The sequence below is a fragment of the Oncorhynchus nerka genome, linkage group LG9b, assembly GCF_034236695.1.
Source record: "Oncorhynchus nerka isolate Pitt River linkage group LG9b, Oner_Uvic_2.0, whole genome shotgun sequence".
NCBI lineage: Eukaryota > Metazoa > Chordata > Actinopteri > Salmoniformes > Salmonidae > Oncorhynchus > Oncorhynchus nerka.
The window spans coordinates 50,553,961-50,579,942 of NC_088424.1; the positions used below are offsets into that span (position 1 = coordinate 50,553,961).

Genomic DNA, 25,982 nt, shown 5'->3' on the forward strand with positions numbered 1-25,982 from the left:
GCATCCCAGAGTCTCCTCTTCACTGTTGATGTTGGGACTGGACAGAGGAACTCTGCCTAGAAGGGCAGCATCCCAGAGTCTCCTCTTCACTGTTGATGTTGGGACTGGACAGAGGAACTCTGTCTAGAAGGGCAGCATCCCAGAGTCTCCTCTTCACTGTTGATGTTGGGACTGGACAGAGGAACTCTGCCTAGAAGGGCAGCATCCCGGAGTCTCCTCTTCACTGTTGATGTTGGGACTGGACAGAAGAACTCTGCCTAGAAGGGCAGCATCCCGGAGTCTCCTCTTCACTGTTGATGTTGGGACTGGACAGAGGAACTCTGCCTAGAAGGCCAGCATCCCGGAGTCTCCTCTTCACTGTTGATGTTGGGACTGGACAGAGGAACTCTGCCTAGAAGGGCAGCATCCCGGAGTCTCCTCTTCACTGTTGATGTTGGGACTGGACAGAGGAACTCTGCCTAGAAGGGCAGCATCCCGGAGTCTCCTCTTCACTGTTGATGTTGGGACTGGACAGAGGAACTCTGCCTAGAAGGGCAGCATCCCGGAGTCTCCTCTTCACTGTTGATGTTGGGACTGGACAGAGGAACTCTGCCTAGAAGGGCAGCATCCCGGAGTCTCCTCTTCACTGTTGATGTTGGGACTGGACAGAGGAACTCTGCCTAGAAGGCCAGCATCCCGGAGTCTCCTCTTCACTGTTGATGTTGGGACTGGACAGAGGAACTCTGCCTAGAAGGCCAGCATCCCGGAGTCTCCTCTTCACTGTTGATGTTGGGACTGGACAGAGGAACTCTGCCTAGAAGGGCAGCATCCCGGAGTCTCCTCTTCACTGTTGATGTTGGGACTGGACAGAGGAACTCTGCCTAGAAGGCCAGCATCCCGGAGTCTCCTCTTCACTGTTGATGGTGGGACTGGACAGAGGAACTCTGCCTAGAAGGCCAGCATCCCGGAGTCGCCTCTTCACTGTTGATGTTGGGACTGGACAGAGGAACTCTGCCTAGAAGGGCAGCATCCCGGAGTCTCCTCTTCACTGTTGATGTTGGGACTGGACAGAGGAACTCTGCCTAGAAGGGCAGCATCCCGGAGTCTCCTCTTCACTGTTGATGTTGGGACTGGACAGAGGAACTCTGCCTAGAAGGGCAGCATCCCGGAGTCTCCTCTTCACTGTTGATGTTGGGACTGGACAGAGGAACTCTGCCTAGAAGGCCAGCATCCCGGAGTCTCCTCTTCACTGTTGATGTTGGGACTGGACAGAGGAACTCTGCCTAGAAGGGCAGCATCCCGGAGTCTCCTCTTCACTGTTGATGTTGGGACTGGACAGAGGAACTCTGCCTAGAAGGCCAGCATCCCGGAGTCGCCTCTTCACTGTTGATGTTGGGACTGGACAGAGGAACTCTGCCTAGAAGGCCAGCATCCCGGAGTCGCCTCTTCACTGTTGATGTTGGGACTGGACAGAGGAACTCTGCCTCGAAGGTCAGCATCCCGGAGTCGCCTCTTCACTGTTGATGTTGGGACTGGACAGAGGAACTCTGCCTAGAAGGCCATCATCCTGGAGTCGCCTCTTCACTGTTGATGTTGGGACTGGTGTTTTGGGGGTACTATTTAATGAAGCTGCCAGTTGAGGGCTTGTGAGGCATCTGTTTCTCAAAATAGACACTCTAATGTACTTGTCCTCTTGCTCAGTTGTGCACCGGGGCCTCCCACTCCTCTTTCTATTCTGGTTAGAGCCAGTTTGCACTGTTTTGTGAAGAGAGTAGTACACAGCGTTGTTCTGGATTTCAGTTTCTTGGCAATATCTCGCATGGGATAGCCTTCATTTCTCAGAACAAGAATAGACTGACGAGTTTCAGAAGAAAGTTCTTTGTTTCTGGACATTTTGAGCCTGTAATCGAACCCACAAATGCTGAAGCTCCAGATACTCAACTAGTCTAATTAAGGCCAGTTTTATTGCTTCTTTAATCAGAAAAACAGTTTTCAGCTGTGCCAACATAATTGCAAAAGTGTTTTCTAATGATCAATTAGACTTTTAAAATGACAATCTTGGATTAACTAACAACGTGCCATTGCTACGGCTGATTGTTATGGAAGATGATGATGGTTGCTGATAAATGGGCCTCTGTACGCCTACGTAGACATTCCATTAAAAATCATCCGTTTCCAGCTACAATAGTCATTTAAAACATTATCAATGTCTACACTGTAATTCTGATCAATTTGATGTTAATTTAATGGACAAAAAAAACGTGTTTTTCTTTAAAAAAAAACATTTCTAAGTGACCCCAACCCTTTGAACGATAGTGTAAGTATTCAGACCCTTTACTCAGTTCTTTGCTGAAGCACCTTTGGCAGTGATTACAGCCTCGAGTCTTCTTGGGTACGACGCTACAAGCTTGACACACCTGTGTTTGGAGAGTTTCTCCCGTTCTTCTCTGTAGATCCTCTCAAGCTTTGTCAGGTTGGATGGGGAGCATTGCTGCACAGCTATTTTCAGGTCTCTCCAGAGATGCCAAGTCCAGGCTCTGGATGGGCCACTCAAGGACATTGAGAGACTTGTCCCGAAGCCACTCCTACATTGTCTTTGGCTGTGTGCTTAGGATCGTTGTCCTGTTGGAAGGTGAACCTTCACCCCAGTCTGAGATCCTGAGCAGGTTTCATCAATGATCTCTGTACTTTGCTCTGTTTATCTTTCCCCTCAATCCTGACTAGTCTCCCAGTCCCAGCTGAATAACATTCCCACAACATGATGTTGCCACCGCCTCCATGCTTCACCAGAAGGATGGTATTGGCCAGGTGATGAGCGGTGCCTGGTTTCCTCCAGACATGACGCTTGGCATTCAGGCCAAAGAGTTCAACTTTGGTTTCATCAGAACTGAGAATGTTGTTTCTCATGATCTGAGAGTCCTTTAGGGGCCTTTTGGCAAACTCCAAGCGGGCTGTCATGTGCCTTTTACTGAGGAGTGGCTTCCGTCTGGCCACTCGACCATAAAGGCCTGATTGGTGGATAAATGCAGAACTGGTTGTCCTTCTGGAAGGTTCTCCCATCTCCACCGAGGAGCTCTGTCAGAATGACCATCAGGTTCTTGGTCACCTCCCTGACCAAGGCCCTTCTCCCCTGATTGCTCAGTTTAGCAATGTGGTCAGCTCTAGGAAGAGTCTTGGTGGTTCCAAACTTCTTTCATTTAAGAATGACATAGGCACTGTGTCCTTGGTGCCCTTCCCCCAGATCTGTGCCTTGACACCATCCTGTCTCAGAGCTCTACGGACAATTCCTTTGACCTCATGGCTTCATTATGGGCTATTATGTGTAGATGGATGAGGAAAAAAATGAATTTAATACATTTTAGAATAAGGCCATAACCTAACAAAAATGTGGAAAAAGTCTAGGGGTCAATAATCTGTAAATCGATATTTAAAGGGGGAGGGGTTGCGATTCCACAATAACGTGGACTATACACCAGTCAGTCAAATAGACCTGATAGTTGCTTTGATGATCAGGACATGCTGTTTGACTAGTTAGTTAGTTAGTTAGTTAGTTAGTTAGTTAGTTAGTTAGTTAGTTAGTTAGTTAGTTAGTTAGTTAAAGGATACTTCCATCCATGAACAAGTGTCTAACTATTTCAACAATTTTAAAATTGTCTGATGCACTTGTGTTCCCTCATGCCAACTGGTCCCGTGTGGCTCAGTTGGAAGACATTGGCGCGAGCAACGCCAGGGTTGTGGTTTTTCGATTCCCAAAAAGGGAACAAGCACGAAAAAAAAAAACGTACAAGTTGGTATGAACTCACTAATGGATAAGAGCATCTGCTAAATGACTCCGATGTACATGAATCTGATGGTACCAGCTAGAATTTAGCATCGTCACATTTTGTGAGTAACATTTAACTTTAAAACACTCGCAAGTATGGCCTCACAGCGTTGGCTGTTTGAAGGAACATCTCGTTGTCCCAAATAAGAAAATACCCAGTGGAGGAACTTAAATCCGGTTTGTCACATCAGCAACCAGAGGATGAAAAATGTAAAAAATAAATGAACTCTGGACCAACTTTACTCCACACACAGAGACACGTACAAAGCTCTCCCTCACCCTCCATTTGGCAAATCTGACCATAAATATATACTCCTGATTCCTGCTTACAAGCAAAAACTAAAGCAGGAAGTACCAGTGACTCGCTCATTACGGAAGTGGTCAGATGACGCAGATGCTGTGCTACAGGACTGGAATATGTTCCGGGATTCATCCAGTGGCATTAAGGAGTCACCTTAGTCATCGGCTTCATCAATAAGTGCATCGACGACGTCGTCCCCACAGTGACGGTATCCCGACCAGAAGCCTTGGGTTACAGGCAACATCCTCACTGAGCTAAAGGCTGCTTTCAAGGAGTGGGACACTAATCTGTACGACTGACGCTCATCGAATGTTGATTTTAATTTTTATTAAAACTAGGCAAGTCAGTTAAGAACAAATTCCTATTTACAATGACGGCCTACCCCGGCTAAACCCTAAACCGGACGACGCGGAGCCAATTGTGCTCTGCCCTATGGGACTCCTAATCACGACCGGGTTGTGATACAGCCTGGAATCGAACCAGGGTCTGTAGTGACGCCTGAGATGCAGTGCCTTAGACCGCTGCGCCACTCGGGAGTCCTAATGCGGCAGGGCTTGAAAACCATTACAGGCTACAAAAGGGAAACCCAGCCGTGAGCTGCCCAGTGACGCAAGTCTACCGGAAGAGCTAAATGCCTTTTATGCTCACTTCGAAGCAAGCAACACTGAAGGATGCATGAGAGCATCAGCTGTTCCGGACGACAGTGTGATAACGCTCTTGGTAGCTTATCTGAGCAAGACCTTTAAACAGATCAACATTCACAAAGCCGCGGAGCTAGACGGATTACCAGGAAATGTACTCAAAGCATGCGCGGACCAACTGGCATAACAGTGGTAGGCCCTGATTACCGACAACCAATAGGGAGGAGGTCAGAGACAACCTCTCCCTCAATGTGAGAAATACAAAATGAGCTGATTGTGGACCACTGATTGTGGACCACGGGGCTGTAGTGGAGTCGGTCGAGAGTTAAGTTCCTTCGTGTCCACATAACCAACAAACTAGAATGGTCCAAACACACCAAGACAGTCGTGAAGAGGACACGACAAAACCTTTTCCCCCTCAGGAGACTGAAACGATTTGGCAATGGTCCCTAGATCCTCAAAAAGTTCTACAGCTGCACCATCGAGAGCATCCTGACCGGTTGCATCACCGCTTGGTATGTCAACTGCTCGGCAGTTGGCGGCACAGAGGCTAGTGCGTACGGCCCAGTACATCAGCTTCCTAACATCCAGAACCTATATACTAGGCGGTGTCAGACTCCAGTCACCCAAATCAGACTGTTCTATCTGCTACCGCTAAGGCAAACGGTACCGGAGCGTCAAGTCTAGGTACAAAAGGCTCCTTAACAGCTACTATCCCCAAGCCATAAAACCGCTCAACACTTAATCAAATGGCCACGTGGACTATTTACATTGCTGCTGCTCGCTGTTTATTATCTATGCAGTCACTATACCCCTAGCTACATGTACAAATGACCTCAACTAACCTGTTTATTATCTATGCAGTCACTATACCCCTAGCTACATGTACAAATGACCTCAACTAACCTGTTTATTATCTATGCAGTCACTATACCCCTAGCTACATGTACAAATGACCTCAACTAACCTGTTTATTATCTATGCAGTCACTATACCCCTAGCTACATGTACAAATGACCTCAACTAACCTGTTTATTATCTATGCAGTCACTTTACCCCTAGCTACATGTACAAATGACCTCAACTAACCTGTTTATTATCTATGCAGTCACTATACCCCTAGCTACATGTACAAATGACCTCAACTAACCTGTTTATTATCTATGCAGTCACTATACCCCTAGCTACATGTACAAATGACCTCAACTAACCTGTTTATTATCTATGCAGTCACTATACCCCTAGCTACATGTACAAATGACCTCAACTAACCTGTTTATTATCTATGCAGTCACTTTACCCCTAGCTACATGTACAAATGACCTCAACTAACCTGTTTATTATCTATGCAGTCACTTTACCCCTAGCTACATGTACAAATGACCTCAACTAACCTGTTTATTATCTATGCAGTCACTATACCCTAGCTACATGTACAAATGACCTCAACTAACCTGTTTATTATCTATGCAGTCACTTTACCCCTAGCTACATGTACAAATGACCTCAACTAACCTGTTTATTATCTATGCAGTCACTTTACCCCTAGCTACATGTACAAATGACCTCAACTAACCTGTTTATTATCTATGCAGTCACTTTACCCCTAGCTACATGTACAAATGACCTCAACTAACCTGTTTATTATCTATGCAGTCACTTTACCCCTAGCTACATGTACAAATGACCTCAACTAACCTGTTTATTATCTATGCAGTCACTTTACCCCTAGCTACATGTACAAATGACCTCAACTAACCTGTTTATTATCTATGCAGTCACTTTACCCCTAGCTACATGTACAAATGACCTCAACTAACCTGTTTATTATCTATGCAGTCACTTTACCCCTAGCTACATGTACAAATGACCTCAACTAACCTGTTTATTATCTATGCAGTCACTTTACCCCTAGCTACATGTACAAATGACCTCAACTAACCTGTTTATTATCTATGCAGTCACTTTACCCCTAGCTACATGTACAAATGACCTCAACTAACCTGTTTATTATCTATGCAGTCACTTTACCCCTAGCTACATGTACAAATGACCTCAACTAACCTGTTTATTATCTATGCAGTCACTTTACCCCTAGCTACATGTACAAATGACCTCAACTAACCTGTTTATTATCTATGCAGTCACTTTACCCCTAGCTACATGTACAAATGACCTCAACTAACCTGTTTATTATCTATGCAGTCACTATACCCCTAGCTACATGTACAAATGACCTCAACTAACCTGTTTATTATCTATGCAGTCACTATACCCCTAGCTACATGTACAAATGACCTCAACTAACCTGTTTATTATCTATGCAGTCACTATACCCCTAGCTACATGTACAAATGACCTCAACTAACCTGTTTATTATCTATGCAGTCACTTTACCCCTAGCTACATGTACAAATGACCTCAACTAACCTGTTTATTATCTATGCAGTCACTTTACCCCTAGCTACATGTACAAATGACCTCAACTAACCTGTTTATTATCTATGCAGTCACTTTACCCCTAGCTACATGTACAAATGACCTCAACTAACCTGTTTATTATCTATGCAGTCACTTTACCCCTAGCTACATGTACAAATGACCTCAACTAACCTGTTTATTATCTATGCAGTCACTTTACCCCTAGCTACATGTACAAATGACCTCAACTAACCTGTTTATTATCTATGCAGTCACTTTACCCCTAGCTACATGTACAAATGACCTCAACTAACCTGTTTATTATCTATGCAGTCACTTTACCCCTAGCTACATGTACAAATGACCTCAACTAACCTGTTTATTATCTATGCAGTCACTTTACCCCTAGCTACATGTACAAATGACCTCAACTAACCTGTTTATTATCTATGCAGTCACTTTACCCCTAGCTACATGTACAAATGACCTCAACTAACCTGTTTATTATCTATGCAGTCACTTTACCCCTAGCTACATGTACAAATGACCTCAACTAACCTGTTTATTATCTATGCAGTCACTTTACCCCTAGCTACATGTACAAATGACCTCAACTAACCTGTTTATTATCTATGCAGTCACTTTACCCCTAGCTACATGTACAAATGACCTCAACTAACCTGTTTATTATCTATGCAGTCACTTTACCCCTAGCTACATGTACAAATGACCTCAACTAACCTGTTTATTATCTATGCAGTCACTTTACCCCTAGCTACATGTACAAATGACCTCAACTAACCTGTTTATTATCTATGCAGTCACTATACCCCTAGCTACATGTACAAATGACCTCAACTAACCTGTTTATTATCTATGCAGTCACTTTACCCCTAGCTACATGTACAAATGACCTCAACTAACCTGTTTATTATCTATGCAGTCACTTTACCCCTAGCTACATGTACAAATGACCTCAACTAACCTGTTTATTATCTATGCAGTCACTATACCCCTAGCTACATGTACAAATGACCTCAACTAACCTGTTTATTATCTATGCAGTCACTTTACCCCTAGCTACATGTACAAATGACCTCAACTAACCTGTTTATTATCTATGCAGTCACTATACCCCTAGCTACATGTACAAATGACCTCAACTAACCTGTTTATTATCTATGCAGTCACTTTACCCCTAGCTACATGTACAAATGACCTCAACTAACCTGTTTATTATCTATGCAGTCACTATACCCCTAGCTACATGTACAAATGACCTCAACTAACCTGTTTATTATCTATGCAGTCACTTTACCCCTAGCTACATGTACAAATGACCTCAACTAACCTGTTTATTATCTATGCAGTCACTATACCCCTAGCTACATGTACAAATGACCTCAACTAACCTGTTTATTATCTATGCAGTCACTTTACCCCTAGCTACATGTACAAATGACCTCAACTAACCTGTTTATTATCTATGCAGTCACTTTACCCCTAGCTACATGTACAAATGACCTCAACTAACCTGTTTATTATCTATGCAGTCACTATACCCCTAGCTACATGTACAAATTACCTCAACTAACCTGTATCCCCGCACATTGACTTGGCAACCCCTGTATATATAGCGTTGTTATTGTGTTACTTTAGTTTATTAGGTCAATATGTTCTTAACTCTTCGTGGTTAAGGGCTTGTAAAGTAAGCATGTCACTGTAAGGTTCTATTCGGGCGCTTGTGACAAATAAAGTTGGATTCTGATGTGAAACGGATGTGGCAGTTCCACCGCCAAGGACTCCAGATTCAACACCCTTTAAAAATGAAGAACGACGTGAACGTCACACACACTTGGAACACAGACAAGTGCTCGCACACACCTCAACCCAAATATATATATGACACCAATTACCCAGAACCCTGAGGGAGAGGCTGATCCTATTCTCTGCATTCCCTCTCCACCGTTACCCTCCTTTAATAACCACATAATACGTCCTATAAAACTCTGGAGAGAAGAGGAGAATCGACTCTCAAGCCCAGCAACAGTACATTTGATTGCTTCATTGACAATTGGCTAATTGGTTAATTGGTCTCACCTTGGTTCTGTTCAAAGTCATCCAGCACCTTGTCCAGGTTGAAGGCCTCTGTCTGGAAGTAATTCTCCATGGGTCAGGTAACTCCACCCTGACACACGCTGCAGGAACCTGTTCATACCACAGGGTTAACAACATAGCCATCAGTATGACTCCCCCTCCCCCTTAGAAGTCATCTCCAGCAGCAGTCCCAGGTCGTCTCTTCTCCCCAGGCTACTCTCAGCCCCCCCCCCCCACCACCACCCAGAGGTAGTCTCAAGTAGCAGTCCCATGTAGTCTCTTCTCAGCCCCCCTCCTCTCCCCACCACCCAGAGGTAGTCTCAAGTAGCAGTCCCATGTAGTCTCTTCTCCCCAGGCTACTCTCAGCCCCCCCTCCTCTACCCACCACCCAGAGGTAGTCTCAAGTAGCAGTCCCAGGTCATCTCTTCTCCCCAGGCTACTCTCAGCCCCCCCTCCTCTCCCCACCACCCAGAGGTAGTCTCAAGTAGCAGTCCCAGGTCATCTCTTCTCCCCAGGCTACTCTCAGCCCCCTCCTCTCCCCACCACCCAGAGGTAGTCTCAAGTAGCAGTCCCAGGTAGTCTCTTCTCCCCAGGCTACTCTCAGCCCCCTCCTCTCCCCCCCGCCCAGAGGTAGTCTCTTCTCCCCAGGCTACTCTCAGCCCCCTCCTCTCCCCACCACCCAGAGGTAGTCTCAAGTAGCAGTCCCATGTAGTCTCTTCTCCCCAGGCTACTCTCAGCCCCCTCCTCTCCCCCCCCCCAGAGGTAGTCTCTTCTCCCCAGGCTACTCTCAGCCCCCTCCTCTCCCCACCACCCAGAGGTAGTCTCAAGTAGCAGTCCCATGTAGTCTCTTCTCCCCAGGCTACTCTCAGCCCCCTCTCCCCACCACCCAGAGGTAGTCTCAAGTAGAAGTCCCATGTAGTCTCTTCTCCCCAGGCTACTCTCAGCCCCCTCCTCTCCCCACCACCCAGAGGTAGTCTCAAGTAGCAGTCCCATGTAGTCTCTTCTCCCCAAGCTACTCTCAGCCCCCTTCCTCTCCCCACCACCCAGAGGTAGTCTCAAGTAGCAGTCCCATGTAGTCTCTTCTCCCCAGGCTACTCTCAGCCTCCCTCCTCTCCCCCGCCCAGAGGTAGTCTCTTCTCCCCAGGCTACTCTCAGCCCCCTCCTCTCCCCACCACCCAGAGGTAGTCTCAAGTAGCAGTCCCATGTAGTCTCTTCTCCCCAAGCTACTCTCAGCCCCCTTCCTCTCCCCACCACCCAGAGGTAGTCTCAAGTAGCAGTCCCATGTAGTCTCTTCTCAGCCCCCCTCCTCTCCCCACCACCCAGAGGTAGTCTCAAGTAGCAGTCCCATGTAGTCTCTTCTCCCCAGGCTACTCTCAGCCCCCTCCTCTACCCACCACCCAGAGGTAGTCTCAAGTAGCAGTCCCAGGTCGTCTCTTCTCCCAGGCTACTCTCAGCCCCCCTCCTCTCCCCACCACCCAGAGGTAGTCTCAAGTAGCAGTCCCAGGTCGTCTCTTCTCCCCAGGCTACTCTCAGCCCCCTCCTCTCCCCACCACCCAGAGGTAGTCTCAAGTAGCAGTCCCAGGTAGTCTCTTCTCCCCAGGCTACTCTCAGCCCCCTCCTCTCCCCCCGCCCAGAGGTAGTCTCTTCTCCCCAGGCTACTCTCAGCCCCCTCTCCCCACCACCCAGAGGTAGTCTCAAGTAGAAGTCCCATGTAGTCTCTTCTCCCCAAGCTACTCTCAGCCCCCTTCCTCTCCCCACCACCCAGAGGTAGTCTCAAGTAGCAGTCCCATGTAGTCTCTTCTCCCCAGGCTACTCTCAGCCCCCCTCTCCCCACCACCCAGAGGTAGTCTCAAGTAGAAGTCCCATGTAGTATCTTCTCCCCAGGCTACTCTCAGCCCCTCTCCTCTCCCCACCACCCAGAGGTAGTCTCAAGTAGCAGTCCCATGTAGTCTCTTCTCCCCAAGCTACTCTCAGCCCCCTTCCTCTCCCCACCACCCAGAGGTAGTCTCAAGTAGCAGTCCCATGTAGTCTCTTCTCCCCAGGCTACTCTCAGCCTCCCTCCTCTCCCCCCGCCCAGAGGTAGTCTCAAGTAGCAGTCCCATGTAGTCTCTTCTCTCCAGGCTACTCTCAGCCTCCCCCTCCCCCCCAGAGGTAGTCTTCAGCAGCAGTCCCATGTAGTCTCTACTCAAAAGCTTCTCTCAGTCCCTTCCCCCCTCACCTGCCCAAAGGTCCTCTTCCTGCCGCAGTCCCAGGTAGCCGTTGTCTCTCTGCTGACCTCTCTCTCTTCTGCCCAAAGGTCCTCTTCCTGCCGCAGTCCCAGGTAGCCGTTGTCTCTCTGCTGACCTCTCCCTCAGCCTCACTTCCTCATCCAGTCTGGCCAGCGCCAAGCGCCCATACCTGCAACGACAAAAACATGTCACACTTGAGATCGTCAAGAAATGGCCCGTAGTGTCCATTTACGTCACCTGTATTTCTCTCACAAAGCGCGCACACTTCAGGGAGAAGTGGTAGTGAACGAGCGCACACTTCAGGGAGAAGTGGTAGAGAGAAATAGGAGCAGAACAGTAGAGCTGGACTACAGTAACACGGCCAATAGGAGCTGGACTACAGTAACACGGCCAATAGGAGCTGGACTACAGTAACACGGCCAATAGGAGCTGGACTACAGTAACACGGCCAATAGGAGCTGGACTACAGTAACACGGCCAATAGGAGCTGGACTACAGTAACACGGCCAATAGGAGCTGGACTACAGTATCACGGCCAATAGGAGCTGGACTACAGTATCACGGCCAATAGGAGCTGGACTACAGTATCACGGCCAATAGGAGCTGGACTACAGTATCACGGCCAATAGGAGCTGGACTAATAGGAGCTGGACTACAGTAACACGGCCAATAGGAGCTGGACTACAGTAACACGGCCAATAGGAGCTGGACTACAATAACACTGCCAATAGGAGCTGGACTACAATAACACGGCCAATAGGAGCTGGACTACAATAACACGGCCAATAGGAGCTGGACTACAATAACACGGCCAATAGGAGCTGGACTACAATAACACGGCCAATAGGAGCTGGACTACAGTAACACGGCCAATAGGAGCTGGACTACAGTAACACGGCCAATAGGAGCTGGACTACAGTAACACGGCCAATAGGAGCTGGACTACAGTAACACGGCCAATAGGAGCTGGACTACAGTAACACGGCCAATAGGAGCTGGACTACAGTAACACGGCCAATAGGAGCTGGACTACAGTAACACGGCCAATAGGAGCTGGACTACAGTAACACGGCCAATAGGAGCTGGACTACAGTAACACGGCCAATAGGAGCTGGACTACAGTAACACGGCCAATAGGAGCTGGACTACAGTAACACGGCCAATAGGAGCTGGACTACAGTAACACGGCCAATAGGAGCTGGACTACAGTAACACGGCCAATAGGAGCTGGACTACAGTAACACGGCCAATAGGAGCTGGACTACAATAACACGGCCAATAGGAGCTGGACTACAATAACACGGCCAATAGGAGCTGGACTACAGTATCACGGCCAATAGGAGCGGGACTACAGTAACACGGCCAATAGGAGCGGGACTACAGTAACACGGCCAATAGGAGCTGGACTACAGTAACACGGCCAATAGGAGCGGGACTACAGTAACACGGCCAATAGGAGCGGGACTACAGTAACACGGCCAATAGGAGCTGGACTACAGTAACACGGCCAATAGGAGCTGGACTACAATAACACGGCCAATAGGAGCTGGACTACAGTAACACGGCCAATAGGAGCTGGACTACAGTAACACGGCCAATAGGAGCTGGACTACAGTAACACGGCCAATAGGAGCTGGACTACAATAACACGGCCAATAGGAGCTGGACTACAGTAACACAGCCAATAGGAGCTGGTCTACAGTAACACAGCCAATAGGAGCAGAACAGTAGAGCTGAACTGCAGTAACATGGCCAATAGGAGCTGGTCTACAGTAACATGGCCAATAGGAGCTGGATTACAGTAACACTCCTGGCCAGAGTACTTCAGGGTCATGACAGTATAAACAAGGACAATAAACCAGAGAGGAGAGACCCAGGCTTTACACCAGAGACCTGATATTCTGAGGTGACTGCTTTACAAGAAGGTGCCGACTCCACACATTTTCCACTTAGTTTGAGATGCAAGCCCCCCCCCCCCCCCCCCCACACACACTGCAGGGTGGAAGACACAGGAGGTTGGTAGTAGAAAATGCTGCTGGAGACGTACAGTATGTGGTACGGGTTGGCCCGCCCCATCCAGCGTCTCAGGGCAGGGTAGCCTAGTGGTTAGAGCGTTGGACTAGTAACCGGTTGCAAGTTCAAATCCCCGAGCTGACAAGGTACAAATCTGTCGTTCTGCCCCTGAACAGGCAGTTAACCCACTGTTCCTAGGCCCTCATTGAAAATAAGAATTTGTTCTTAACTGACTTGCCTAGTAAAATAAAGGTAAAAAAACAAAAACACAGCAGGGTTGGCCCGCCCCATAAAGTAGTGCACTATATAGGGAATAGGGTTCCATAGGACTCTGGTCTAAAGTAGTGCACTATATAGGGAATAGGGTTCCATAGGACTCTGGTCTAAAGTAGTGCACTATATAGGGAATAGGGTTCTATAGGACTCTGGTCTAAAGTAGTGCACTATGTAGGGAATAGGGTGCCATTAAGGATGCAGAAGCATCCTTGTAACCAATACAGTGGACTACTACAGCAGGCGTTAGGTAAAGTGATGACGGGGCAATGACACACTGGGTGACAAAAGTCAAACAAGAAATTCTGACCTCAATCACCTCCCCCCCACCCAATAATGCAGTCACTGCTCTGACCGCCCCCCCCCAATAATGCAGTCACTGCTCTGACCGCCCCCCACCCAATAATGCAGTCACTGCTCTGACCGCCCCCACCCAATAATGCAGTCACTGCTCTGACCGCCCCCACCCAATAATGCAGTCACTGCTCTGACCGCCCCCACCCAATAATGCAGTCACTGCTCTGACCGTCCCCCCCAATAATGCAGTCACTGCTCATCATACTAAGACAAGACAGACAACCCTTGTTCTCTCTCTCTCTGTGTGACACTACTAAGACAAGACATGAAGAGGACTAAAGCCTGAGATTTAAATGCTGAGACGTGTGTGTGGCAGAGGTACAGAGAGGAAGGGGGCTCTCTCTCTCTCTCTTATATATAGTGCACTACTACTGACCAGAGCCCATCATAAGTAGGGCACTATGAAGGGAATAAAGGTGCCATTTGGAACACATCCCCAGAGACAAACCCCAGTAGGAACAAGCTGCCTGTCATCAGAGACAAACCCCAGTAGGAACAAGCTGCCTGTCCCCAGAGACAAACCCCAGTAGGAACAAGCTGCCTGTCATCAGAGACAAACCCCAGTAGGAACAAGCTGCCTGTCATCAGAGACAAACCCCAGTAGGAACAAGCTGCCTGTCATCAGAGACAAACCCCAGTAGGAACAAGCTGCCTGTCATCAGACACAAACCCCAGTAGGAACAAGCTGCCTGTCATCAGAGACAAACCCCAGTAGGAACAAGCTGCCTGTCATCAGAGACAAACCCCAGTAGGAACAAGCTGCCTGTCCCCAGAGACAAACCCCAGTAGGAACAAGCTGCCTGTCATCAGAGACAAACCCCAGTAGGAACAAGCTGCCTGTCATCAGAGACAAACCCCAGTAGGAACAAGCTGCCTGTCATCAGTGACAAACCACAGTAGGAACAAGCTGCCTGCCATCAGAGACAAACCCCAGTAGGAACAAGCTGCCTGTCCCCAGAGACAAACCCCAGTAGGAACAAGCTGCCTGTCATCAGAGACAAACCCCAGTAGGAACAAGCTGCCTGCCATCAGAGACAAACCCCAGTAGGAACAAGCTGCCTGTCCCCAGAGACAAACCCCAGTAGGAACAAGCTGCCTGCCATCAGAGACAAACCCCAGTAGGAACAAGCTGCCTGTCATCAGAGACAAACCCCAGTAGGAACAAGCTGCCTGTCATCAGAGACAAACCCCAGTAGGAACAAGCTGCCTGTCATCAGAGACAAACCCCAGTAGGAACAAGCTGCCTGTCATCAGAGACAAACCCCAGTAGGAACAAGCTGCCTGTCATCAGAGACAAACCCCAGTACGAACAAGCTACCACAGACCACAACCTACATCAGAGAAGTCAGTCTGAAGCCCCCCCATTCTATAGGTAAGACATCCCACCATAGGCCGGGTCCCTAACTAAACCCTAAATAGTGCACTACTTTGGATTCTGTAGAGGTTCTGCCGCGAGGAACCACCCCGTAGGAGGTTCTGCCGCGTGGAACCACCCCGTGGGAGGTTCTGCCGCGAGGAACCACCCCGTAGGAGGTTCTGCCGCGTGGAACCACCCCGTAGGAGGTTCTGCCGCGAGGAACCACCCCGTAGGAGGTTCTGCCGCGTGGAACCACCCCGTAGGAGGTTCTGCCGCGTGGAACCACCCCGTAGGAGGTTCTGCCGCGAGGAACCACCCCGTGGGAGGTTCTACCGCGAGGAACCACCCCGTGGGAGGTTCTGCCGCGAGGAACCACCCCGTGGGAGGTTCTGCCGCGAGGAACCACCCCGTAGGAGGTTCTGCCGCGAGGAACCACCCCGTAGGAGGTTCTGCCGCGTGGAACCACCCCGTAGGAGGTTCTGCCGCGAGGAACCACCCCATAGTTAAGACATCATGCGTTAGTAAATACTGTATCTCCTGTGTGAGTTACTATCCGCTCTCCAGAAGGGAGAGAGGTCAGACGAGACCAGTATTGACCAAGGTAAACTTTGACTAGTTTTACAACATCAATATACTGGATGATGACTGCATAGAAGTATTTTCTGATTACAGTCCAATATTCATTTTCACATCTACAAACACTGTCTCAGATTGTTATTCAGCCTTGTCGAAAACAAATACCCAGTTCCGTATGTATCAAGCTTCTCAAAGTAGGACGACTGAACTATGACCAGAGGCTGTGGCCACAAGTACTATGACCAGAGGCTGTGGCCACAAGTACTATGACCAGAGGCTGTGGCCACAAGTACTATGACCAGAGGCTGTGGCCACAAGTACTATGACCAGAGGCTGTGTACTATGACCAGAGGCTGTGGCCACAAGTGCTGATGAGAGATTTTACTCCTCCTGTTATGGGTCAAAATAAAATCTATGCATGAAGCCTCTTTAGTCATATAAGTCCCACCAAGTGGACGGATATTTAGGAGACCTCATGAGCGGTCCTAACCAGTTAAGTATGACCAGGTAACCTAGTGGTTAGAGTGTTGGGCCAGTAACCGAAAGGTTGCTGGATCGAATCCCCGAGCTGACAAGGTAAAAATCTGTCGTTCTGCCCCTGAACAAGGCAGTTAACCCACTGTTCCTAGGCCATCATTGAAAATAAGAATTTGTTCTGAGCTGACTTGCCTAGTTAAATAAGTAAATACATAAATAAACAAACAAACAGCTGTCTTGAGAAGTGAACAACGCAGCGAGTCAGGGGGTGTCCAGCACCACATGCAGCGAGTCAGGGGGTGTCCAGCACCACATGCAGCGAGTCAGGGGGTGTCCAGCACCACATGCAGCGAGTCAGGGGGTGTCCAGCACCACATGCAGCGAGTCAGGGGGTGTCCAGCACCACAACGCAGCGAGTCAGGGGGTGTCCAGCACCACATGCAGCGAGTCAGGGGGTGTCCAGCACCACATGCAGCGAGTCAGGGGGTGTCCAGCACCACATGCAATAGCTTTGGAGTTGTTAGAAGAATGTTTTGATAATTCTATATGAATAGTATAGACTGACATGCAACAGTAGCCTAAACTAACGGTCACCAACCTTTGAGTCAAAATACAAGCCGAGATCTACAGCTCAGATTATCATGGTATTTCCTAACATAACTTTGTTTTAAATATGTGTAAGGCTACGCAACATTCAAAACAGTTGTGTAGCCAAGGGGTTTGTAGTAGTCTATAGCCCAATACATTATCACTGTGAATTGCACTGCCAATGTTCTCAGACCATGTAGAAATGATATTTAAACATGTATAGGAGGATCACAGGTATGTTGTATTACTTGCCGAGTGAGCATAATATTTTTTGTTTATTTGAGAAAAAGAGGACAGCGGATGACGAAACTCAAATTGTCCTGTATTATTTCTGACTCGTGAACTAATTCATGTTGTTAATCCCATGTCCAGATAGCTAAATATTATTTGATCTAAATATATATATATATTTTTTTAAAGATAAGTAATTCATAATAACAATTGAAGCTTATCAGAACACTTTGCTATAGTCATTCATGACAGCTGCAGGGCCGGTTGTAGTCATTCATGACAGCTGCAGTGCCGGTTGTAGTCATTCATGACAGCTGCAGTGCCGGTTGTAGTCATTCATGACAGCTGCAGGGCCGGTTGTAGTCATTCATGACAGCTGCAGTGCCGGTTGTAGTCATTCATGACAGCTGCAGTGCCGGTTGTAGTCATTCATGACAGCTGCAGTGCAGGTTGTAGTCATTCATGACAGCTGCAGTGCAGGTTGTAGTCATTCATGACAGCTGCAGTGCCGGTTGTAGTCATTCATGACAGCTGCAGGGCCGGTTGTAGTCATTCATGACAGCTGCAGGGCCGGTTGTAGTCATTCATGACAGCTGCAGTGCCGGTTGTAGTCATTCATGACAGCTGCAGGGCCGGTTGTAGTCATTCATGACAGCTGCAGGGCCGGTTGTAGTCATTCATGACAGCTGCAGGGCCGGTTGTAGTCATTCATGACAGCTGCAGGGCCGGTTGTAGTCATTCATGACAGCTGCAGGGCGGTTGTAGTCATTCATGACAGCTGCAGGGCCGGTTGTAGTCATTCATGACAGCTGCAGTGCAGGTTGTAGTCATTCATGACAGCTGCAGGGCCGGTTGTAGTCATTCATGACAGCTGCAGTGCCGGTTGTAGTCATTCATGACAGCTGCAGTGCCGGTTGTAGTCATTCATGACAGCTGCAGTGCCGGTTGTAGTCATTCATGACAGCTGCAGTGCCGGTTGTAGTCATTCATGACAGCTGCAGGGCCGGTTGTAGTCATTCATGACAGCTGCAGGGCCGGTTGTAGTCATCATGACAGCTGCAGGGCGGTTGTAGTCATTCATGACAGCTGCAGGGCCGGTTGTAGTCATTCATGACAGCTGCAGGGCCGGTTGTAGTCATTCATGACAGCTGCAGGGCCGGTTGTAGTCATTCATGACAGCTGCAGGGCCGGTTGTAGTCATTCATGACAGCTGCAGTGCAGGTTGTAGTCATTCATGACAGCTGCAGGGCCGGTTGTAGTCATTCATGACAGCTGCAGTGCCGGTTGTAGTCATTCATGACAGCTGCAGTGCCGGTTGTTCATTCATGACAGCTCATTCATGACAGCTGCAGTGCCGGTTGTAGTCATTCATGACAGCTGCAGTGCCGGTTGTAGTCATTCATGACAGCTGCAGTGCTTGTAGTCATTCATGACAGCTGCAGTGCGGTTGTAGTCATTCATGACAGCTGCAGTGCCGGTTGTAGTCATTCATGACAGCTGCAGTGCAGGTTGTAGTCATTCATGACAGCTGCAGTGCATTCGGGTTGTAGTCATTCATGACAGCTGCAGGGTTGTAGTCATTCATGACAGCTGCAGGGCCGGTTGTAGTCATTCATGACAGCTGCAGGGCCGGTTGTAGTCATTCATGACAGCTGCAGTGCCGGTTGTAGTCATTCATGACAGCTGCAGGGCCGGTTGTAGTCATTCATGACAGCTGCAGGGCCGGTTGTAGTCATTCATGACAGCTGCAGGGCCGGTTGTAGTCATTCATGACAGCTGCAGTGCCGGTTGTAGTCATTCATGACAGCTGCAGTGCCGGTTGTAGTCATTCATGACAGCTGCAGTGCCGGTTGTAGTCATTCATGACAGCTGCAGGGCCGGTTGTAGTCATTCATGACAGCTGCAGTGCCGGTTGTAGTCATTCATGACAGCTGCAGTGCAGGTTGTAGTCATTCATTACAGCTGCAGTGCAGGTTGTAGTCATTCATGACAGCTGCAGGGCCGGTTGTAGTCATTCATGACAGCTGCAGGGCCGGTTGTAGTCATTCATGACAGCTGCAGTGCAGGTTGTAGTCATTCATGACAGCTGCAGTGCAGGTTGTAGTCATTCATGACAGCTGCAGTGCAGGTTGTAGTCATTCATGACAGCTGCAGGGCCGGTTGTAGTCATTCATGACAGCTGCAGGGCCGGTTGTAGTCATTCATGACAGCTGCAGTGCAGGTTGTAGTCATTCATGACAGCTGCAGTGCAGGTTGTAGTCATTCATGACAGCTGCAGTGCAGGTTGTAGTCATTCATGACAGCTGCAGTGCAGGTTGTAGTCATTCATGACAGCTGCAGTGCAGGTTGTAGTCATTCATGACAGCTGCAGAGCCGGTTGTAGTCATTCATGACAGCTGCAGTGCAGGTTGTAGTCATTCATTACAGCTGCAGGGCCGGTTGTAGTCATTCATGACAGCTGCAGAGCCGGTTGTAGTCATTCATGACAGCTGCAGTGCAGGTTGTAGTCATTCATGACAGCTGCAGTGCAGGTTGTAGTCATTCATGACAGCTGCAGGGCCGGTTGTAGTCATTCATGACAGCTGCATTGCAGGTTGTAGTCATTCATTACAGCTGCAGGGCCGGTTGTAGTCATTCATGACAGCTGCAGTTCCGGTTGTAGTCATTCATGACAGCTGCAGTTCCGGTTGTAGTCATTCATGACAGCTGCAGTGCAGGTTGTAGTCATTCATTACAGCTGCAGGGCCGGTTGTAGTCATTCATGACAGCTGCAGTGCAGGTTGTAGTCATTCATGACAGCTGCAGTGCAGGTTGTAGTCATTCATGACAGCTGCAGTGCAGGTTGTAGTCATTCATGACAGCTGCAGTGCAGGTTGTAGTCATTCATGACAGCTGCAGTGCAGGTTGTAGTCATTCATGACAGCTGCAGGGCCGGTTGTAGTCATTCATGACAGCTGCAGTGCAGGTTGTAGTCATTCATTACAGCTGCAGGGCCGGTTGTAGTCATTCATGACAGCTGCAGTTCCGGTTGTAGTCATTCATGACAGCTGCAGTGCAGGTTGTAGTCATTCATTACAGCTGCAGGGCCGGTTGTAGTCATTCATGACAGCTGCAGTGCAGGTTGTAGTCATTCATGACAGCTGCAGTGCAGGTTGTAGTCATTCATGACAGCTGCAGTGCAGGTTGTAGTCATTCATTACAGCTGCAGTGCAGGTTGTAGTCATTCATTACAGCTGCAGTGCAGGTTGTAGTCATTCATGACAGCTGCAGTGCAGGTTGTAGTCATTCATGACAGCTGCAGGGCCGGTTGTAGTCATTCATTACAGCTGCAGGGCCGGTTGTAGTCATTCATGACAGCTGCAGTGCAGGTTGTAGTCATTCATTACAGCTGCAGGGCCGGTTGTAGTCATTCATGACAGCTGCAGAGCCGGTTGTAGTCATTCATTACAGCTGCAGTGCAGGTTGTAGTCATTCATTACAGCTGCAGTGCCGGTTGTAGCATGAGTGGAAGTAGGGAGAAACCGCATTTTATAGCTAATAAAGATAGAAAGTGTTGAACGTGTTGACAGTGCTGAGTAACAACTTGAACATACTCATAAAAACAGCAGCTGTATTCGTTGAAGCCTTCACATGGTTTTAACAGTTTTGAAATCTCACAGTATCAACTTGTCAGTGAGCTCAAGGTTCTCTTTTTACAGTCTATGGCTCGAGGAAACGGTGCAGTCACGGTGATCAGAGCTATCCGATTGGCCAACGGTAGGCCTGTAGGTGCACTTGTTCTCGAGGCCTGGCGTGTAGAAGTTCTACCTTCAGTCACATGAAATGATTCAAAATGGGAACACTTTGCCTTCCGACACTAAAACCTGCTAAATCAAGTGCACCTACAACACAAAACAAATAATAAAAAAAGAAACGCAAGGCTTTATCTTTGTTTTGTTTTTTTACAGAAATGTTTGGCGATCGACTAGGAATGCCCTGGAGACCACTGCACTAAGCTAAGAACTGTGAACTGTCTTAACAATCATCCTAAAAACCTACTCTGAGCAGTGTCAAAACAAATCACCCTAAAACCTACTCTGAGCAGCATCTTATCATCCTAAAACCTACTCTGAGCAGCATCTTATCATCCTAAAACCTACTCTGAGCAGTGTCAAAACAAATCACCCTAAAACCTACTCTGAGCAGTGTCTTATCCCCCAAAAACCTACTCTGAGCAGTGTCTTATCACCCTAAAACCTACTCTGAGCAGTGTCTTATCCCCCTAAAACCTACTCTGAGCAGTGTCTTATCCCCCTAAAACCTACTCTGAGCAGTGTCTTATCCCCCTAAAACCTACTCTGAGCAGTGTCTTATCCCCCTAAAACCTACTCTGAGCAGCGTCTTATCCCCCTAAAACCTACTCTGAGCAGCGTCTTATCATCCTAAAACCTACTCTGAGCAGCATCTTATCACCCTAAAACCTACTCTGAGCAGTGTCTTATCACCCTAAAACCTACTCTGAGCAGTGTCTTATCCCCCTAAAACCTACTCTGAGCAGTGTCTTATCCCCCTAAAACCTACTCTGAGCAGCGTCTTATCACCCTAAAACCTACTCTGAGCAGCGTCTTATCATCCTAAAACCTACTCTGAGCAGCGTCTTATCCCCCTAAAACCTACTCTGAGCAGCGTCTTATCCCCCTAAAACCTACTCTGAGCAGCATCTTATCCCCATAAAACCTACTCTGAGCAGCATCTTATCCCCCTAAAACCTACTCTGAGCAGCGTCTTATCCCCCTAAAACCTACTCTGAGCAGCGTCTTATCCCCCTAAAACCTACTCTGAGCAGCGTCTTATCCCCCTAAAACCTACTCTGAGCAGCGTCTTATCCCCCTAAAACCTACTCCGAGCAGCGTCTTATCCCCCTAAAACCTACTCTGAGCAGTGTCTTATCCCCCTAAAACCTACTCTGAGCAGTGTCTTATCACCCTAAAAACCTACTCTGAGCAGTGTCTTATCCCCCTTAAACCTACTCTGAGCAGTGTCTTATCACCCTAAAAACCTACTCTGAGCAGTGTCTTATCACCCTAAAACCTACTCTGAGATGGGAGTATTTTTAGTCTTATAAAACAGGTTAACTGGATTCCTGGAACCTTTTCTGGGGTGTTTTGTGAATAAGGGAACTGGTCCATGTTCTCTTTTTAAAAATGGGGATCTACAAAGGCTGAACGGATCAATCTGCAATCAAACTTCAAGACGCTTGATAAATACGTCACCTAGCTTCTTGGATAGGCCAGGATCTTCCACTTAATCTAACACAACCATCCTACACAAGGAATGAGTTCAATACTTAAGCTTATTATTATTATTATCATTATTATTCCATTAAACAGTTGATAGTTAGTCTGGCCATTTGATTTAGCAGGTTACGCTACTACACCACTTCGGGAACCGCTTTACCCAACAACAGCTGTGTGAAGTAGTTGAAGCCATAACAGGCCAAAAATAAGCTCCACTTAAGTCACATTCAGTAGCTTGTCAACAATAATGGAACCCTAGGTCGTTACAATTCATAATATACTATAACATAGCTTAGCTATCATTAAAAGAAGCAACAGCTAGTTAGTTGTTTATGGTTAACTTGTGGCCAGGCAGTTTATGTGGTTTGTCATCAGCACAAGGGTCTGATGCCGGGGTCATATGCTAGTAGCTAAAACCTAAATGTAATGCAGAGGCAGCACAAGTTACAGTCAATAACGTGAAGGCTACAATGTTGTATCAACGCGATCAAATGTAGCTAAATAGCAGCACCAGAGATAATGTTTCCAAGTAGCTGTTTTGGACAACGGATATATTGTCGCCTGTAAATCACCAGTATAATGTTGCGGCTGGTCGAGTTGACCAGGGCTACTGTGTTGCTGTGATCATGGACAGGCATTTCGTCCTATATTATTATTATGGCTAAAAGCCTGGGGCACCGTTTGTTTCTGAACAAAGCGGACACCCTAAAGCAGTCTAAATGTAGTCCACTACCAGCCAAGACATTAGCTGGCGTTATATCCCGTCTGTTAGCTCGCTTGCTAATGTTGTTTGTGTGGCTTTGCTACTCAACGTTTGGCGGCTAACGAGAGACAAGATACTTAAGTAGGCAATGTTACAATTAGTCACATATGCGTCATCTTTATAAAAATGTCCCTATCAGATCTTATAATGAGGACTTCCTGACTGCCATAAATATAATACATAATCCCCAGCATTAGGACTCAACGCAATGGCCGAAGCCTAGTGACTGTGTACCGTCAGAGACTAGATTACATGGGAAAACAACCCGACGGTGTAAACTATACTCACCGGTGGAATTCCCATCATCCCGAGTAGTGCCACGAAATCCTCCCGTTGGTATCCCTCATTCTCTCATACACACACACACACACGCAGAGAGATCATTTACAACGATCGCCTTTTTTAAAAATGAGATTTTACAAGTCTCGCCGTGAAAACCAAAACCCACAACCACTTCCAGTTCCAGTTCTGTTGTTGCCAGACTCGAACAGCAGAAGTCGGAAAGTAATAGTTGTGCGACAGCACTCAAGAATCCCTCCTCCCCCAAGGGTTAACATGAGGAACGGTTACCGGAGCTGCGACAGCAGTAAAAAGCACGACATCTTGGCTCAACCCATCCGAATAGTGACCGAGTCCGGGATTAAAAAACGAGCTCCACGGTTAAGTCAAAATGACACTCATTTCATAACCTTGTGAGAGGGCTTTTCCAGGCAACAGAAAGGGCCGCAAAGCCAGAGCAAGAATAAACAGCAGCACAGCGCCCCTTGATCCTGAGGAAATACGTCTTAAAACGACACCCAATTCCCTATCTAGTTCAACGCAGTCAAAAGTAGTGTACTACATAGGAGATAGAACTCCGTCTCGCCATAATTAAACGTAACCGATGGCAATCATTTTGATATAGGCTTTCACATTGGCTATGGAACCATGCAATGATGTGATTAGCCTGAAGCACCGATGTTGAATTTGCAATGAATTCTTATGTCAGGCAGAAATTAATGATCAGGAAAGTTGTTTCCAGACAGTATATTGAATTACATTATATGTGAACTTGCTTGTCCGTGCGGTTGGTCCTTTTTGGAGGAAGGAATGTGAGAGAATATATCCACAGGAAAGTAGAATTAGATCAACTTTTCAAAGCGCTCACCTGAAGCATGCGTAGATAGAACCATGTAAACACGTGCACGATCTCGGCAGGTATGAACGCGTCTGTTTTCATCTGGTGCGCATGTCTCAGGTGACCTGCGCTCTGAACAGGTGACTTAGTTATACTTCTCTGTGGATACATAGTGTCTCACCTTCCTCCCTGCAAAAGTACCAACCACACGGACAACCGGAAAAGTATGTTCAAATATAATTATATTTAACTTTCTGGTTTGTGAGAGGTATTTTCCAAACCTATGGCATTAATCACAGACTTTGAACCAGAGGTATCACAGTCTGGCTGTCAGGCAAAGAGGTGACCTAGGGTAGAAAATAGCCTCTACACTGTCACACATTCCTGGTGAGGGTCTATTCTGTAGTCTTGTGATTCTTTATTTAACCAGGTAAGTCAGTTAGGAGCAAATTAAGTTTTACAATGACGGCCTAACCCGGCCAAACCTGAACGACTGCTGTGATGCAGCCCGGGATCGAACCGGGGTCTGTAATGGCACCTCTAGCCTGAGACCACTGCTCCACTCGGGACCATGCAGATCCAGTCTGACCCGGGATCGAACCGGGGTCTGTAATGGCACCTCTAGCCTGAGACCACTGCTCCACTCGGGACCATGCAGATCCAGTCTGCTTTGAAGCCCTCAATAACTAGAAACATCTAAATATGTTATAACAAAAATAACAAAACTATACACAGGCTTCCAGCTATTTCATACACACCATTACACTATACACAGGCTTCCAGCTATTTCATATACACCATTACACTATACACAGGCTTCCAGCTATTTCATACACACCATTACACTATACACAGGCTTCCAGCTATTTCATATACACCATTACACTATACACAGGCTTCCAGCTATTTCATATACACCATTACACTATACACAGGCTTCCAGCTATTTCATACACACCATTACACTATACACAGGCTTCCAGCTATTTCATATACACCATTACACTATACACAGGCTTCCAGCTATTTCATACACACCATTACACTATACACAGGCTTCCCCCCACATGGCAGCTATTTCCTACACACCATTACACTATACACAGGCTTCCAGCTATTTCCTATACACCATTACACTATACACAGGCTTCCAGCTATTTCCTACACACCATTACACTATACACAGGCTTCCCCCCACATGGCAGCTATTTCCTACACACCATTACACTATACACAGGCTTCCAGCTATTTCCTATACACCATTACACTATACACAGGCTTCCAGCTATTTCATATACACCATTACACTATACACAGGCTTCCAGCTATTTCATATACACCATTACACTATACACAGGCTTCCAGCTATTTCATATACACCATTACACTATACACAGGCTTCCAGCTATTTCATATACACCATTACACTATACACAGGCTTCCAGCTATTTCCTACACACCATT

General features: G+C 47.4%; 1 protein-coding gene across 4 annotated transcripts in view; it reads right to left on the reverse strand.

The window, feature by feature from the left end:
- LOC115124306 (zinc finger FYVE domain-containing protein 9-like) overlaps positions 1 to 24,630 on the reverse strand; it is a 90,477-nt gene extending 65,847 nt beyond the window's left edge. For 2 of the 4 annotated variants that reach the window (XM_065013821.1, XM_065013818.1), the window contains exons 1-3: positions 23,690 to 24,425; positions 11,481 to 11,659; positions 9,266 to 9,373 (exon numbers count right to left, since the gene is read on the reverse strand). In XM_065013821.1, coding sequence (XP_064869893.1) covers positions 9,266 to 9,335 — 70 coding nt within the window. In that variant the 5' untranslated portion in view covers positions 9,336 to 9,373; positions 11,481 to 11,659; positions 23,690 to 24,425. The other 2 variants (XM_065013819.1, XM_065013820.1) reach the window with 2 other exon arrangements.
- Positions 24,631 to 25,982: the final 1,352 nt, after the last annotated feature.